The sequence below is a fragment of the Delphinus delphis genome, chromosome 8 (assembly GCF_949987515.2).
Source record: "Delphinus delphis chromosome 8, mDelDel1.2, whole genome shotgun sequence".
Taxonomy (NCBI): Eukaryota; Metazoa; Chordata; class Mammalia; order Artiodactyla; family Delphinidae; genus Delphinus; species Delphinus delphis.
The window spans coordinates 23,714,880-23,730,912 of NC_082690.1; the positions used below are offsets into that span (position 1 = coordinate 23,714,880).

The window sequence follows — 16,033 nt, forward strand, 5'->3', positions numbered from 1 at the left end:
CCTCATCTCCCTACCTCCGCCCCTCCCCCTTGCAGAAGTGCACACCCTTGAATCTTCCTAAGTGTCTGCAGGGCAAGCAGGGGTTGGTACACTGACCCTGTCTGCAGAATTCTAGACCTCATGACCTGATGAGGCTGTGTGTGACCTTTGCCACCAGCAGCATCACTGCAGAGCAGTATATTCCCACAGGCAGAAATCAAACAGCAGATATAGAAGCAATAGAATATATTGTTCCTTGTTTTCACTGTTGTTTTTTTCTTTTCTTTTTATTAGGGTTTGTGTTTGCAATGTGCACTAGCTATAGCCTGACTGAATATTGCAATCATAAAAGGAGTAGAAGGCAGAGAGGATGAATCCTGGAAGAGAGGTTGGAGCGGTGAATAGAAATTTCTATGGGTCAGAAAACTATGTTTGTAACCATCTGGCAAACTATAATAGAACAAGCCTTGATGAAGAGACAAATACCTCCTCCTTCTAGCATTCTCAAGGAGTGCTGGCAAAAGCTTCCTCAGAGAGAGAGTGGTGAGAGATTTGACAATACAGATTTTATACATGCTGTGCGTAAGTGGGTTCGGGATTAGGTTTCCTAATACCAAGTTAGTGTTGCTAAAGCTTCCCATGATGGAAAAGTGCTCTCGATGTTAAATATCTTGGCTTCAGACAGTTCAGAAAGGATTAGTGAGAAATTCTACTGCAATTCATGGTTGATACCAAATAAGGGTGGGGGTGGGGAGGAGAGAACAGAGAAAAGAGAGACAATGCCAAAAAATGAAAACTCATTTTAGCTCTTCTATTAAAGCCAGATGTATTTTAGGCCCTGTTTCTAAGCAACTGCATAACGGTAATATTCTGGAATCTTTTTTAAAGACTCACAACTGTCAGAGTCAGTAAAGGGCAGAAGGTAATTATAAAGTAATAAGGATGACATACGAGAGGCAGAATCACCCCAGCATCGTTTGGGAAGCAGTGACATTTTGTATTTTGCATTCATTTTCAGAAACTCTAAGATCTTCCTTGGGGGCACTCAGACATGCCCCGCTGGGAAGACCACTGACCCAATCAAACTTGAGGGCAACATTGGCATTTAGCCTGCCCATCCCATCATCGCCCATCTCCAATCACCCATGCAGACGGATGGAGCTCCCACAGTGTGCACACGCCTCCACTGGTTGCTGAGGGGGTGTAATAAACCTCTCAGACAATGTAGAACCAATAAAGAACTTTCTAACTGGAAATGCCTTAGAGAGCAGTCCAACAGGCGTCATAGATAGATATGGAAACTGAACCCATAGACAGGAGGGGAAAAGGAGAGAGAAGGAAACTAAGATCTATGAAGTGCATGCATGTGCCCGCTTCAGGCTCTCTGAATGTGGAGGCCTTTTATCTAGCATGACTTTGTTCTTAATTTTGAGTGCGACCTTGGGACAAAGAAGGAAATTAGCATTCATTGTGTTCCTCAAGAACTTTGCTAGGCCCTATATATACATCAGCATTTGATTTTCACAATAACTGCATAGGGTTTACAGAAATCATTCCTAATTTGCAGAGGATGAATCCAGGGCTTACACAGAGGTCAGGTCTCCCTGACTCGCCCACTTACTGCATGTTTGACTTTGAAAAAGGTCCTACAAGCTCTCGCCTACAAAATGATTACACTACCACGTACCTTGCAGGGTGCTTTACAAGATTAAATGGGGTCGTTTATGTGAACACCTAGCACAGAAAGCTGGGCATATGATGAGTCAGAACATCACACTTCTTTTCTCAAAACCCTCCTGCGGCTTCCATCCCACAGCAATAAAGCCGAGTCCATGCCAGCCTCCAGGGCCTGCTCCCTCTGGAAAGGCACCTTCACTCACTGACCTTTTAACCCGTCCTGGTCCTCCCCGGCCCCTGCTGCTCTCGGGCCCGTCCACCTCGCTGGCATGCTCTCCACCTCAGGGACCACCCCACTTAAAATTCAGCTCTTCACTCTCCCCACCTCAATGCCTTTATCTCTCCTCTGCTTTGCTGTTCCCCAAAGCACTTACTGCCATCTAAAATATCCTATATTTTCACTTATTTTCTATCCTACCCCTGCCCTGGAAAGTAAGCTGTGAGGACAGGAATTTGGTTTTTTTCGTTTGCTTGGTTTTTGTCCTTGCTGAATCCCCAGCACCTAGTAGATGCTCAATAAATATTTGCTAAATGAATAAATGGATATTATCTTCCTTTCTCCTTCCCTTCCTTTCTCTTTCAAGGTCACACACCTTGTTAGATCAAAAGTCTCTGCCCTTCCAAAACATGAAAAAGACGAGAACAAAACTTAACCATAAGTAACTATGAAACACGTTTAAAGGACTCCAAGACAAAGAACATGTCCAAACCAGGAACAAGCCATGTTACCAGGGCTTCTTTATTCATACTAGAACTCCTTGCTGAGTCTGGGATGTTTAGGACTTTATGGCTTTTTGGTTTTGTCTTTAGTGTTCACATGGCTTATCCCCCTAGCATGAAGGCACCCACTCCCTGCCGTCCAACACTTCAGAAAAAGCATCTATTGACGGATGAGTGTGAGTCAGGCACCATGTTCTGGGCACTATGATACACAGGATGGGGCTTAGTGGCAGACAAACACCAACAGCCGGCCTCAGCACATTCTAATATGGCAAATACCCTGGGTGGGGGGTGCCCAGAAAGGGGGAATTTAACCCCAGCTGGGAATCCAGAGAAGACTTCCCAGAGACATCTACAAGAGGATCAAGAGTTAGCCAGGACAGGAAGGGGCAGGAGGGTGCTCCAGGGATCAGTCTAAATGCAGTTATGAAACTGCATGATGTATTCAGGGAGTTTGTGCTACTAGAGCATAAGCTATGAGGCTCAGAGTCTCTTACATGCTATATGCAGGGGCCTGGACTTCACCTGTGGAACACGAAACGATCCGATTTGCTTGCAGACTGATCATCCTAATGGAGGATAGTTTTAATCCAGGCTTGTGGAAGGTTTCTTAGGTCTATGAAAGCAAGACTTGGTGAGATCTTGGATGACACATCTAGCCCTTTCCATATGATGACAGGAGAGGATACAGACCCTTCAGAAGCCCCCGTAGCCTGGAGGCCTTCTTAGAATCAGGCAGAATACCTAGAGAGGCTGGGTGATCCACTCCAGCCCATGGTCAGTCTGCAGGCTCACCCCAGGTCTGGCAAGTCTCCTAACACTGGAGATCCCTTAGCAAGCGAATCAACTTTGAGGCTCCTCGAAAATCAGATTCACTGAAAGAGACCCACGTTGACATTTCAGACCTTTTTGAGTATAATGTAAGTACTAATAGTTAGGACCCAACTGACTCACTTCCCAGGGATTCTTAGACCAGAGGTTGCAAGGTGGCAGCCCACTTTATCTGCTCATTGCTGTTTTATTTATCCCATATAATATTAAAAACAAAGGCTAAAACAACTTAAAATCCTTGCAAACATGTCACAGTCAGGAGAATTCACGTGAAAATATGGGTCCCAGCTTCTCTTGGAGAAAAGAAATCTGAAAATACTGGCCTGCCTTCCGACGGGGCAACAACTGGCTGGAGTGAAATAGCAGCTACCGCCACCCTCCTGTCCTCATCCTCCCTAGACAGGCCATGACCTCATGTGCCCTCATGTGTAGGGGAGCCTACAGGTAACTTCTGAGACTTCAGAAACTGACCCTAAACATTCTTAAATGTCTCCACCTTAGTCAAAATCATAGACCCTCATCTGCAGTCTGGGTTTATCAGGTGATCAAATTGAAAAATTCTTTCAAGACTAATGAGTCCTACCAATAAGCTCTCTCCAGCCAAGTACTTGGTGCTAATATTGGGTTAGACATGGAAGTTACCTTAGTAAAGGAGAACATAATGGGCACTAACAAAGAGGAGGAAAGAGACAAGGTAGGGTCAGGTAGGAGTCGGGGTAGGCAGAGCACCCCAAAGAATCAGATCAGAGGGCTTTAAGGAGCTTATTAAAAAAAAAAAAAAAAAAAGACATGAAGTGGGGAGGGGCAGGACGGGCTGGAGAGAAGGAGCTAGTGTGGAATTAATATCTTGGCAGGAGGTGGGAGTAGGACGGGGAGGGATTCCCCTCCTTCTCAAACCTCATGGTCAAATGTTTAAAAGAGAAGCATTAATAGCCATGTACTTCTAAGTTTTATTATGAATTAGAATTTAACATGTTTGGGAGTTTGGGATGAGGTGATAAGTACAAAGTATGTTAACTTGGGCAGGGGTGAGATTTTTCCAGTTCAAAATTAATGCCCCTACAAAAAATGAGAGCAATGGAATGTTTCACCCAGATGGTTTGGCTCTTTAATATCTACAAACATCTTGAAAACACGTAAAATATTTTTCAACTTTTCTGTGCAGTTGCATTAGTTGATGACTGCTGACTTTCTTATTTCCTGTTCAGTTTTTCCTTTGCTCTCTCCCCAAACAGCTTTTAGTTTGGAAGGCTGTAGTCAGTCCACAAGATTGGACTTGTGGCATAAAAACTTGTATGGGGACTTCCCTGGTGGCGCAGTGGTGAAGAATCCGCCTGCCAATGCAGGGGACACGGGTTCGAGCCCTGGTCCTGGAAGATCCCACATGCTGCAGAGCAACTAAGCCCATGCGCCACAACTACTGAGCCCGCACCCCACAACTACGGAAGCCCACGTGCCTAGAGCCCGTGCTCCACAACAAGAGAAGCCACCCCAATGAGAAGCCCGTGCACTGCAAAGAAGAGTAGCCCCTTCTCGCCACAACTAGAGAAAGTCCACATGCAGAAACGAAGACCCAAGGCAGCCAAAAATTAAATAAATTTATATATATATATAAAAAAAACTTGTGTGGCACTTCCCTGGCGGACCAGTGATTAAGACTCTGTTCTCCCAAAGCATGGGGCACAGGTTCAATCCCTAGTTGGGGAACTAAGATCCCACGTGCTGCAAGGTGCAGCCAAAAAAAAAAATGTTGTGTAATAATGGAGACACATGAGTGCCAACAGGTGGTTTCACAATCTAATGCGTTGTGATAAATTCTGTTATCCTGCTGCTTGGCATGAATTCTGAGCTTGAGGATGGATGTTTTGAGGTGTGCACATTAACCACATCAAGATGAGGCTCTCACCTGCAGGGGATGGGGTTTCACTGGGGCTATGGCAGAGCTCCAAGACTGCGCATGATGACTACACAAAGGTAACCAGCCGGCTGGCTGAGAGCTGCTGTAATTGTTAGACAAACGTTTTAGTCCCTGGTGGCGAAAGGAAAAGCCAGGGAAGTCAGCTTCCTACCGCCCTCTCTTCGTCCTCTACTAGAAAAGAAGCCTCCATACCCTAAAGGTGTGATCGCCAGGCAGGGCACCCCAGGACACACAGTAGAAGCTAGTAGAGCTGGTTGCCAGGGCAAAGTATGTCCATGCCCCTGCTGGGTATATGAACACTTTATTTTCAGTTTTTTACTTCTGGCAGCATCCTGAAAACAAATAATCATTCTGTCCTCCTGAAGAGTTCAACTATTTGGCAAAAGTAATAAAGACTAAAAAAAAACACTTGAGAGTTTGTCTCCTCATCATCCTGATAAGAGCTATAACCCAAGACTTTAACCTCAAAAGCTGTTGATGGTATATAACCTTTTTGCTTTTCTGTTTGGTTTAGCGAACTCATTTAACATAATCGCATTTATTTAGTCCAAAACTCTAACCCGAGATTTTCTCCTCTCAAGCCCCTCCTATTTTTACCCCAGAAACCTTTCGGGGCACAGGGGTGGGCAAAGGAAGTAGGTCCTTTCAGAGGAGCTTCATTCAATAAATTCAACCAATATTGATTGACCACCTGTTATGCATCAGATACTCCCCTCAAGCCATTTGGAATGTAACAATGAATAAAAGAGCCTGAATTTTTTAAAAAAAACACCACAGGAGCTATGGAGCCATGGTCTTGAAATCTGATCTTAAGTAGATCTCATCACCTGAAATTATTGTATACATGAGAATCTGACTGGCAAGTTCACTTGGTTGCCAGGACCCAGCTCAAAACTGAGCAGCCAGAGCATGGTACTCCCTATAACAAACAGAATTACAAAAATTTCCCCAAAGTGTTTTAGCTTTTGTTTGAAGAATGGTTTACCTATCATGCAAGATCTATCCAATGATCATACTTTTAAAAATTAGATTGGGCTGTCAAGAAATATGTAACAAAAATTTTTTGAGCTTGATTTAAAAACTATATTAAAACTCTTACGTATATCCCAATTTAGTGGGTGGGGAGTAAGCTGAACACGGTAGTGCTGTTACCCCTTTTAAAACAGGTTTCCATACAGCAATTTGTATTTCAGTATTATGAGGAACTACGTGGTTTGAAAGAATTGATGTTGCTCTAAAAACCAAACAAATTTTTTAACAACTTTATTGGAGTATAATTGCTTTACAATGTTGTGTTAGTTGCTGCTGTATAACAAAGTGAATCAGCTATACATATACATATATCCCCACATCCTCTCCCTCTTGCGTCTCTCTCCCACCCTCCCTATCCCACCCCTCTAGTTGGTCACAGAGCACCGAGCTGATCTACCTGTGCTATGCGGCTGCTTCCCACTAGCTATCTATTTTACATTTGGTAGTGTATATATGTCAATGCCACTCTCTCACTTGGTCCCAGCTTACCCTTCCCCCTCCCCGTGCCAAGTCCATTCTCTACAGCTGCGTCTTTATTCCTGTCCTGCCCCTAGGTTCCTCAGAACGATTTAAAAAACCAATTTATATTTCCACTTTCAACAACACGTCCTTCCCTTCTTTCACTTTTATTGGAAGTTGCTCCTTGCTTTTTCTATCAAGAAAAAGGCAGAGTTATTTCCAGACCACATACACAGCTGTATTCTTATTTGCTTCCTTTTGTAGTTATTACAGCCTAGAAATTTTCAACTCATAACTACTTCTTGAGAATTTAATATATGTGTTTATCAATGGAATATGTCTCTAACATAAAATATAATAAAGCACTTCCATATTTATTGCATTTATCAGATGGGTAGTTAAGTTTAAAATTAATCCCTTTATACATCTGCTTTTTAAAAATAACTATTCTGAATATAAAAGTCAAATAATCAAGTCTCAGTTTGCAATTCATACATAATAGGAATTCTACGTTTTAATACCTAAGGGTTAAATTTTGTCAAGAAGCAACAACCAAAAACCACACAGTGCTTTCCAGTTGACAAAGGTGATTACATGCATCATTTTTGAATTTAAATAATTACTAAACTTTGTCCAGTGGATATTACTATCCGGATGAGAGAGTAGTTTGGCTGAAGTATGGGTATCATCATTTCTACTTAACAGATATGTAACCAGAGACTCAGTAGGGTTAAGTGACTATCTCAAGATGGAACATTCATGAGGAGGCATAGCCAGGCCTCCAGCGGTCACTGTACAATTTTCTATAAATTATAAAGAACTCTCATACAAATATATAGTGATCACATGTCAAAGATTTAACTCATTAGCAAGGGGATCAGCAGAATGACAAGGCTGGTTCAAAGACATAAGAAACTGATACACACACACACACACACACACGCATGCACAGAGGAGAAAAAGAATGCTGTAGTAAGACTGCAGAGATAGATACAAAACTGGATAATGCCTTACAAGGCAAGAAAACCGTAACTCTTGGAGTTACCGTTTTTAGCAAACAAATCCTTTGCAACTTATCAAGCTTCTCTAAGTTACTTAACACCTAACTTCAGAGGGACCGGGTCCTAGTCAATAGTAAGTACCAAGTTAAAGTTACCTCCTCTGGAGCAGAAGTCAGCAAACTTTTACTGTATATGGCCAGAGAACAAATACTTAAGGCGTTATAGGCCATTTAGTCCCTGTGGCAACTACTCAACTCTGTTGTTGTAGCATCAAAACAGCAATAGGCAATAAATAATGCATGAGAATGGCTATGTTGCCATAAGCCATCATTTACATAAAACAGGAGATGGGCTTGATTTGACCCACAGGATAGTTTGTCAACTCCCCTGCCCCAGAACATCAGATGATCCTTAGGTGGCTCAGTTAGGCAATCCTCTAAGTACAACTTTGAAGAGACTGCAGTAATTTTTTTGCTTTATTTCCAAGTTTTAGATAATTTTTTTAAAACGTACCCAAAATGATAACTTTTGTAGTACTCTTCCCGCACTACATAAGAGAGCTTACTTTGCCCTCTAAGGCTCATTCAGACTTCGGACTTCTGTTACAAAACAAAGGCTCTATTAAAGAACATTAAAACAAAATTACTGAGTGTTTTTCAACATGTCTTCAACTTGCTTAGTTTGGTAAGATTCTGTGACTCCCTACCCCTTTGCCCCAGCCCTGAAGAATGCCCATCAGGACCAACAGGAAACATAATGCCAATGAGAACTTGCTGAGCGCTATCAGAAATACAGGATGCCAGACACTTCCAAGATGAAGAAGCACTGATTTGCAGGCGTGGTCGTAACAGTGTCACATGATTCAAAGGGATGGAGTCCATGTACCACCTGTAGGACCTCAGCACTCAGACTTCAGGAACTAGTGATCTACAAGATGTAAGACCCGGCAGATGGACCTGCATTCAGCTCATTCAAAAACTGTTTCAGCCAAGATGTTAAAAGAAAAAGACAAAATTTCATTCTTTCTATGGCTGAGTGGCATTCCATTGTATATGTACACTACATCTTCCTTATCCATTCATCTATTGATGGGCATTTTGGTTGCTTCCATACCTTGGCTATTATAAATAATGCTGCTATGAACACAGGGGTACACGTATCTTTTTGAATTAAGAGTTTTCATCTTTTCTGGTTATATGCCCAGGAGTGGGATTGCTGGATCGTATGGTAGTTCTAATTTTACTTTTTTGAGAAACCTCCACACTGTTTTCCACAGTGGCTGCACCACCAACACTGTATAAGGGTTCCCTTTTCTCCACATCCTTGCTGACATTTGTTGTGTTCTTTTTGCTGATAGCCATTCTGACAGGTGTGAGGTGATATCTCATTGTGGTTTTGATTTGAATTTCCCTGATTAGCAATGTTGAGCATCTTTTCGTGTGCCTGTTGGCCATGTGCAAGTCCTCTTTGGAAAAATGGCTATTCATGTCTTCTGCCCATTTTTTAATTGAATTGTTTTTTTTGATGTTGATGTGTAGAGGGTGTTCATATGTTTTGGATATTAACCCCTTAGCAGTCGTATCATTTGCAAATATTTTCTCCCATTCAGTAGGGTGTCTTATCATTTTGTCGATGGTTTCCTTTGCTGTGCAAAAGCTTTTAAGTTTAATTAGGTTCCATTTGTTTTTATTTTTGTTTTTGCGGTACGCGGGCCTCTCACTGTTGTGGCCTCTCCCGTTGCGGAGCACAGGCTCCGGATGCGCAGGCTCAGAGGCCATGGCTCATGGACCCAGCCTCTCCACGGCATGTGGCATCTTCTCGGACCAGGGCACGAACCCGCGTCCCCTGCATTGGCAGGCGACTCTCAACCACTGCGCCACCAGGGAAGCCCCCGTTTATTTTTCCTTTTATTTCTTTTGCTTTAGGAGATGGATCCAAAAAGTTTTGCAATGATTTAAGTCAAATTTTGCCATTTACAACAACAACATGGACGGACTTGGAGGATCCCATGCTAAGTGAAGTAAGTCAGACAGACAAATACTGTACGGTATCACTTACATTTGAAATCCAAAAAATACAACAAACTAGTGAATATAACAAAAAAAGAAACAAACTCACAGATACAGAGAACAAACTAGTGGTTACCAGTGGAGAGAGGGAAGTGGGGAGAGGCAAGATAAGGGTAGTGGATTAAGTGGTACAAACTATTATGTATAAGCTACAAGGATATATTATACAACACAGGGAATATAGCCAGTATTTTATTATAACTATAAATGGACTATAAGCTTTAGAATTGTGAATCACTACATTGTACACCTGTAACTTACATTATATTGCACATGAACTATACTTCAGTAAAGAAAAAAAATTAAAAAGATGGCAAGTTGAACACTGTCCTTTTAAATACAGTGGAGACAGGGCTTCCCTGGTGGCGCAGTGGTTGAGAGTCTGCCTGCTGATGCAGGGGACATGGGTTCGTGACCTGGTCCGGGAAGATCCCACATGCCGTGGAGCGTCTGGGCCCGTGAGCCATGGCCGCTGAGCCTGCATGTCCGGAGCCTGTGCTCCGCAACAGGAGAGGCCACAACAGTGAGAGGTCCGCGTACCGAAAAAAAAAAAAAAAAAAAAAAAAAAAAAATATATATATATATATATATATATATATATATATATATATATATATAGTGCAGACTACCTGACATCTCAAGAAAACACTCGTATGTATCCGGACTCCTGTTAAGAGTTAAGGTTCAGGCACAGGCTGAATGTAATCTCATCAATAGCAGGTGACTACCAAAGAGCAAAATGCTAGAAGCATAAGACCAGGTTTTGATTAATTCAACTATGTATTATATACCTACTGTGGGCTAAATACCACAAAAGAAACTGCAGTTACAAAGTTGAACAAAACCTAATCTTTACTCTTAAAAAGCTTAACCTATCAGGAGAAAAATGTAGGAAGTGCCACATGTAACAAATACTAAAAAGGACAGTCTGAGACAGAAGACTGGGAAAGATGAGGGAGCAGTGAAACTCACTGGGGTAAATCAAACTGAGTGTTAATGGCTTCAGAAATGATTAGCAGACAAAGGAAGCCAGAAAGGCACAATGGCTCTGCTTAATTTTATAAATTATTACCAAATCAAGTCTAAAAATTAAATGACAAATAATACATCCAGATAATAAGATAAGCAAATGGGAGTCAAAAGGAAAGAGGAATAAGACATTGATTAGGTTATTACTAACAGTTTTTGGAGAGGTAATGCCTCTCACTGTAAAGATCTTTCCCACCAACTTCTCTCTTAAGTTGCTTCTGGTAGACTTAAATTATCTTTTAACTTCTTATTTCTGTTGTTAGAGCCACATTTATTTCTGTCTGCAAGTGATCATGCCTTCCTCCCGCCAGCTGGTTTTCTAATTTTTCAGCTTCTAGAAACTTTTAAACAGAAGAAAATCTGATAAAAATAACTTGATATCATGTGATGTGTTGACATATTAAAGGAATCCTGTTGTTGCTTAACCAAGATCATACTTCTATTCTTAAATGTTTCTCCAATAGGAAACAAAGTTTATGTGTAATGTTTGAACATCTCTGAATGGTTTACACTTAGAATAAAGTTTCACAGGCTATTTTTAGAAATGTAATACAATTATTTGTCTTTTCATTTAGAGTGATATTATCCTATAAATAAGAAAGCCATTTAAGAAATTCTGATCCCAAAATGCGGTTTACCACAAAATTTCAAGTAGTTTAAAAAAAGGAAAGCAATTAAAAGAGTTGTAAAAAGGAAGAAAAAGAAAAGATGGGAAAACATATACTGAATCTAAATTTCCCTTAGAAAACATTTTTCCAAGTGAAACGTAATTATTCTATTGCTGAATGACCATTATAAAAAATCACATGGATCACCATATGATACTTAAATTTAAAAACAGGAAAGCAGTCCTTTAAGACAAAAATTAGACAGTATTTTCACACTGAAAGTTAAGCAAAAGGTTTTGGAAATTTTTAGAATGGTTCACTTAAAAAGAAAAACAAATTCAGCAATTCTGAATTACTTATATAATTACAGGCTGGTTTTATCTGTGAAAACCAAATACAACATTAAGTATTAGCATGTAACCAACAATTATATGGAGTACTATACCAAAGGAAGATGCCTTTCTTGATGACAAAAATGACAGAGAGATGTAAACCAAAATTATACAGCATTGAAAGGAAACCCACCACTCTTCCCTCTGATTTAAATCAACTGTCAAGAAAACTGCAAGGAGTCAGAGAATAAAACAAATGAACCGTCATAACAAAGAAGACACAAGAACCTTCTGAAACACAATACAAGAATAAAATCCTACCCCTCTTCAAAAGTTTAGAACACTGTTAGTAAAAGGCCCGTTTTCACAGGCAATGATGTGCCAGTAAATTAATCTGAAAATAACGGTTACTGTGATGGCTTTAAAACATGTCTGCAAATTCTTTGACACCCCTCAATTCAAATGATGGGTCAGACTTGATGCCTCACTTCTAATGAAAAAAACGGGCAGAAGTGATACTGTGTGACGGTCAGCTTCTGCCTAGCAATGCTTATACGCTCTCTTAGGGCACTGGCACTCAGAAGCCAGCCACCATGTTGTGAGGAAGCCCAGGCCACGTGCAGGGGCCATACACGGGTGTTTCAGTCAACAGCCCCTGCTAGACCCCCAGCTGATACCAGCATCAACTTGCTAGTCACATGAGGAAATCATAAGCCTTCAGATGATTCCAGCACCTGGCCCTGAAGTCCTCTAGCTTAGGCCACAGACATTGTGAAGCAGAGATGAGCCACCCCTGCTCTGCACTCTCTGAATTCCTGACCCATAGAAACAGAGACAATAAAATTGCAGCAATAGATAACTGAATAACATTACCTAGAACGCACACACATCAAACATGGATTTTTTTTTGAAACTGAAAAAATAACTTTTATACAAAACAATTATAGGACATATGCTCCACTTAGTAAGTTTAGTAGGTTTTATTTAAGTAATACAATTAAACTTCATTAATAAGAAGCTCTCTTAATTTGAAATCTGAGACAGTTAGACTAAAGTTTAGAGTCTTAAGCTGGATGCCATCATTAAAGTGCTCTGGAAAGGAGAATTTAGGGAATCCATGCAAGAATACGAGGAGAATATGGAAGCTAACTAAGAGGTCAGATTGTTTTGAAGTACTCTAACAGTGGAACACTCTCCACAAAGAAGGCACTCGATGGTTATCAAGTGTCAAATGAACATTAGAAGCCCTGAGTTCTTCCTTAATCACTTTATACATGTTAATTAGTTTAAAAGTATTCTATTTGGCAAATTGGTCAGTTTAGTTGAAGCAAATGATTTGTGCATACATATATTTTATCTTTTCCTAATAAAAGGTGAGCTCCCGGGGCTTCCCTGGTGGCGCGGTGGTTGAGAGTCCGCCTGCCGATGCAGGGGACACGGGATCGTGCCCAGGTCCGGGAAGATCCCACATGCCGCGAAGCGTCTAGGCCCGTGAGCCATGGTCGCTGGGCCTGCACGTCCGGAGCCTGTGCTCCGCAAAGGGAGAGGCCACAACAGTGAGAGGCCCGTGTACCGCAAAAAAAAAAAAAAAAAAAGGTGAGCTCCCTGAGGGCATTCCTGATCGTGTTCATCTCTGTACCCCAATGGACATAACACAACGTTGTAGGTCCAACACCATACTTGACAAATATTTGTGCAAATGCTCAAAGTGCACAGATGTACCTGAAGCTAACTCAACTTTATAATTCACTTTTAACTAGTTTTTTCTGCCCTTTCCCACCATTAGTCCAAACTAATGTTTTATTATACTTCCAAGAGCATACTTTGTACCCCTTTATTATCATTTACCAGTGTATTCACAGTATAGATAAAGTACAAAGGTCTGCCATGCACAGACAGTGATCTGAGGTGTTCGAGCCCACCCCCTTCCAGGACTGTGCCCATCGTGCTCAGTGCACACTGTGAGGCTCTGTTCTCACCGAGAGGATGGCAGCCCACTCGCTTCCTTCTGCAGCTCAGGACAGAGAAAACCTAATCCATAAGATGTCCATTCTGTCACAGGCATTATTTTTAAAAGATTACAAAGACAGGCCATTCTGATTAGGATAAAAAAATAAAGACATGTAATTTTTAGTTTATTTCTCCAGTTCAGTCAGAACTGACACCAAACATCTTTGACAGCACTCCATTACCTGTGCTCAGTCGTTGCTCAGCACATTACCTGTGCTTTCACTGAATCAAAATTTTGGACTAATGATTTATAAGGTCATACCTATCTTTGAAATTAATCAGCTTACTGAGCAATTAAATACACATCCATACACATTCACATTTAACTACAGCTATGATATTCCTAATTTCTCCACTTCCGATCTCAACACATAACTTGTAATAACAAGATACAGTTCTAATACTGACCTTCTAATTTGTTGTATGGCCCTAGACAAGCCATTTTACACCTCTGCCTCCACCACGTCTAACAGAGATAATGATACCTTTTTTTAACCTATTTTGTAGGTAAGTAGGCATAAGATTTATGTGAAAACATTTTGCTAATGTTGCTAATCAAACACAGGTAAAATATATAAGGTTTTATCATATTAACTACTTTCTAATATTTGATTTGTTTTTATAATTTAATCAAAATAAAGATGACATTCTTTCAGAACTACAAAATTCAGCAGTTACACAAGGTGAATTAAAGTAATAAATCTAGTCATAATAATAAATGCATTCATCCATGTTCTCATTTAATTACATTAAGAAATAATAATTATAAAAATAGGTAAAATGTTGTGAAAATATTCCTATTTATTCTCGCTTAGAGGAGTTCATGCCCATATCAATGGACTCTCTGGCATCAGACACAGCATCAGGTACTCGAACAGTCATATTGTCCATAGCCTTTGTCAAACAGATTTGGCAGCCCAACCGCGATCTGTATAAAAAGGGGGGGAGTATGATTTAGTATTAAGTATATATTATTCACAAAGCAATGCAGTTACCAGGACCTTTTCTTACCCAAAGCATAGGGATTTATTTACCTTTTAAATTTCCGTTAAGTAGAAAAAGATACATCCAACCCTTTCAACTAGAGGATAACAGAATGTAAATATGAAAAACAAAAAGTGTGATACGCCAAAGCTTCATTTTAATCTTTCTACTAATTGTTTCACTGGAACTACTGCTTTTTTGGTGACAGGACTGACAAGCAATGAAATGATGAGAAGGCACAACAGTGGAGGAGAGAACTGAGGTTTTAGCAATGCCAAGAGAATGACTAATCAATTCCCAGATAATTAAAACCATACAGTCTATGAAAGAAAGCTACACTTTTTAAAGCCTTTAAAACAAGAAATTTGGAATAAACACATAGATGTAAGTCATCAATTATCAGATGCATATTTTTGCCACAATTTTAACATCTCTGAAACCAAATGCATCTTAAAATCAATGCCATCTTACAATCACAGCTACACTGTGAGGTAGCAGTCACATCAGAGGTGTCTCTTCAATTGAGTAATGGGAAGTATGTTAATATTATGTGTTGAATTTCATTACCATTCAAAATAAGTCCAAAAAGATTACAAAACAAAAATTAACAATACAGAGACCCAGCATAAATTGATATTAGGAAAGTAAATATTTGTCATTGGAAGAATAACTGTAATTCCATTTTCTTTTATTTTTTTCAGTATTGTGACCAATTTTATTTATATTTTCCTTTTAAAACAGTGATGTACAAATCTGTCTAAATAGTTCTAAATCTAAGTATAAATAGCTCTTTCAATATGCATAAAACGTTAAGTGATAAGATCATTTTACACCATATTTTAATCAGCAGAGCTTTTTCCTTCTTAATGGCACATAAAAATAAATACTATATTAGTCTTATAATCAAACTGCCTTCAATTTGATGGAATGTGGTATGTAGGTCTTGGTTTTGTCAACATATTCAGCAAGCACCTGCTGAGCATCAAAAGGCACAGAACTAAATGTCAGTGGGTTTGCAAAAGAACAGCAACTCACTTCGATCCTTACTGAACACCTCTTACATGCTGGGTGCCAGGGATGCAGGGGTTAGAGCCAAACAGACCAGTGGTACAGAATCCAGCACTGAACATGACGTGTTCACAAGCAACTTTCTTAACCATGCCAAATATTAGTTTCCCAACCTCATCCTAAACATGGATAATAAGTGGGCTCCTCATAGGACTGCCATAAGGATTAGTTGCTAATATCAGTATTAAGGCATGAACTTTCAATCAAATAGAAGAGCTGGGACACATTTGCAGATAATTAACATGAGAGACTCTGACAAATGCCACAGAGAGAGAAAGCTGAAAGGGCTGAGGAGAAAGCACTGACTTCTGATGGG

At 40.3% G+C, this 16,033-nt stretch overlaps 1 protein-coding gene across 1 annotated transcript in view; it reads right to left on the reverse strand.

The window, feature by feature from the left end:
* Positions 1-13,755: 13,755 nt before the first annotated feature.
* Positions 13,756-16,033, reverse strand: part of FDX1 (ferredoxin 1) — a 34,991-nt gene continuing 32,713 nt past the window's right edge. The window contains exon 4 of the mRNA XM_060017986.1: positions 13,756-14,593. Within this exon, the coding sequence (XP_059873969.1) occupies positions 14,467-14,593 (127 nt within the window). The 3' untranslated portion in view covers positions 13,756-14,466. The remainder of the gene's footprint in view (positions 14,594-16,033) is intronic.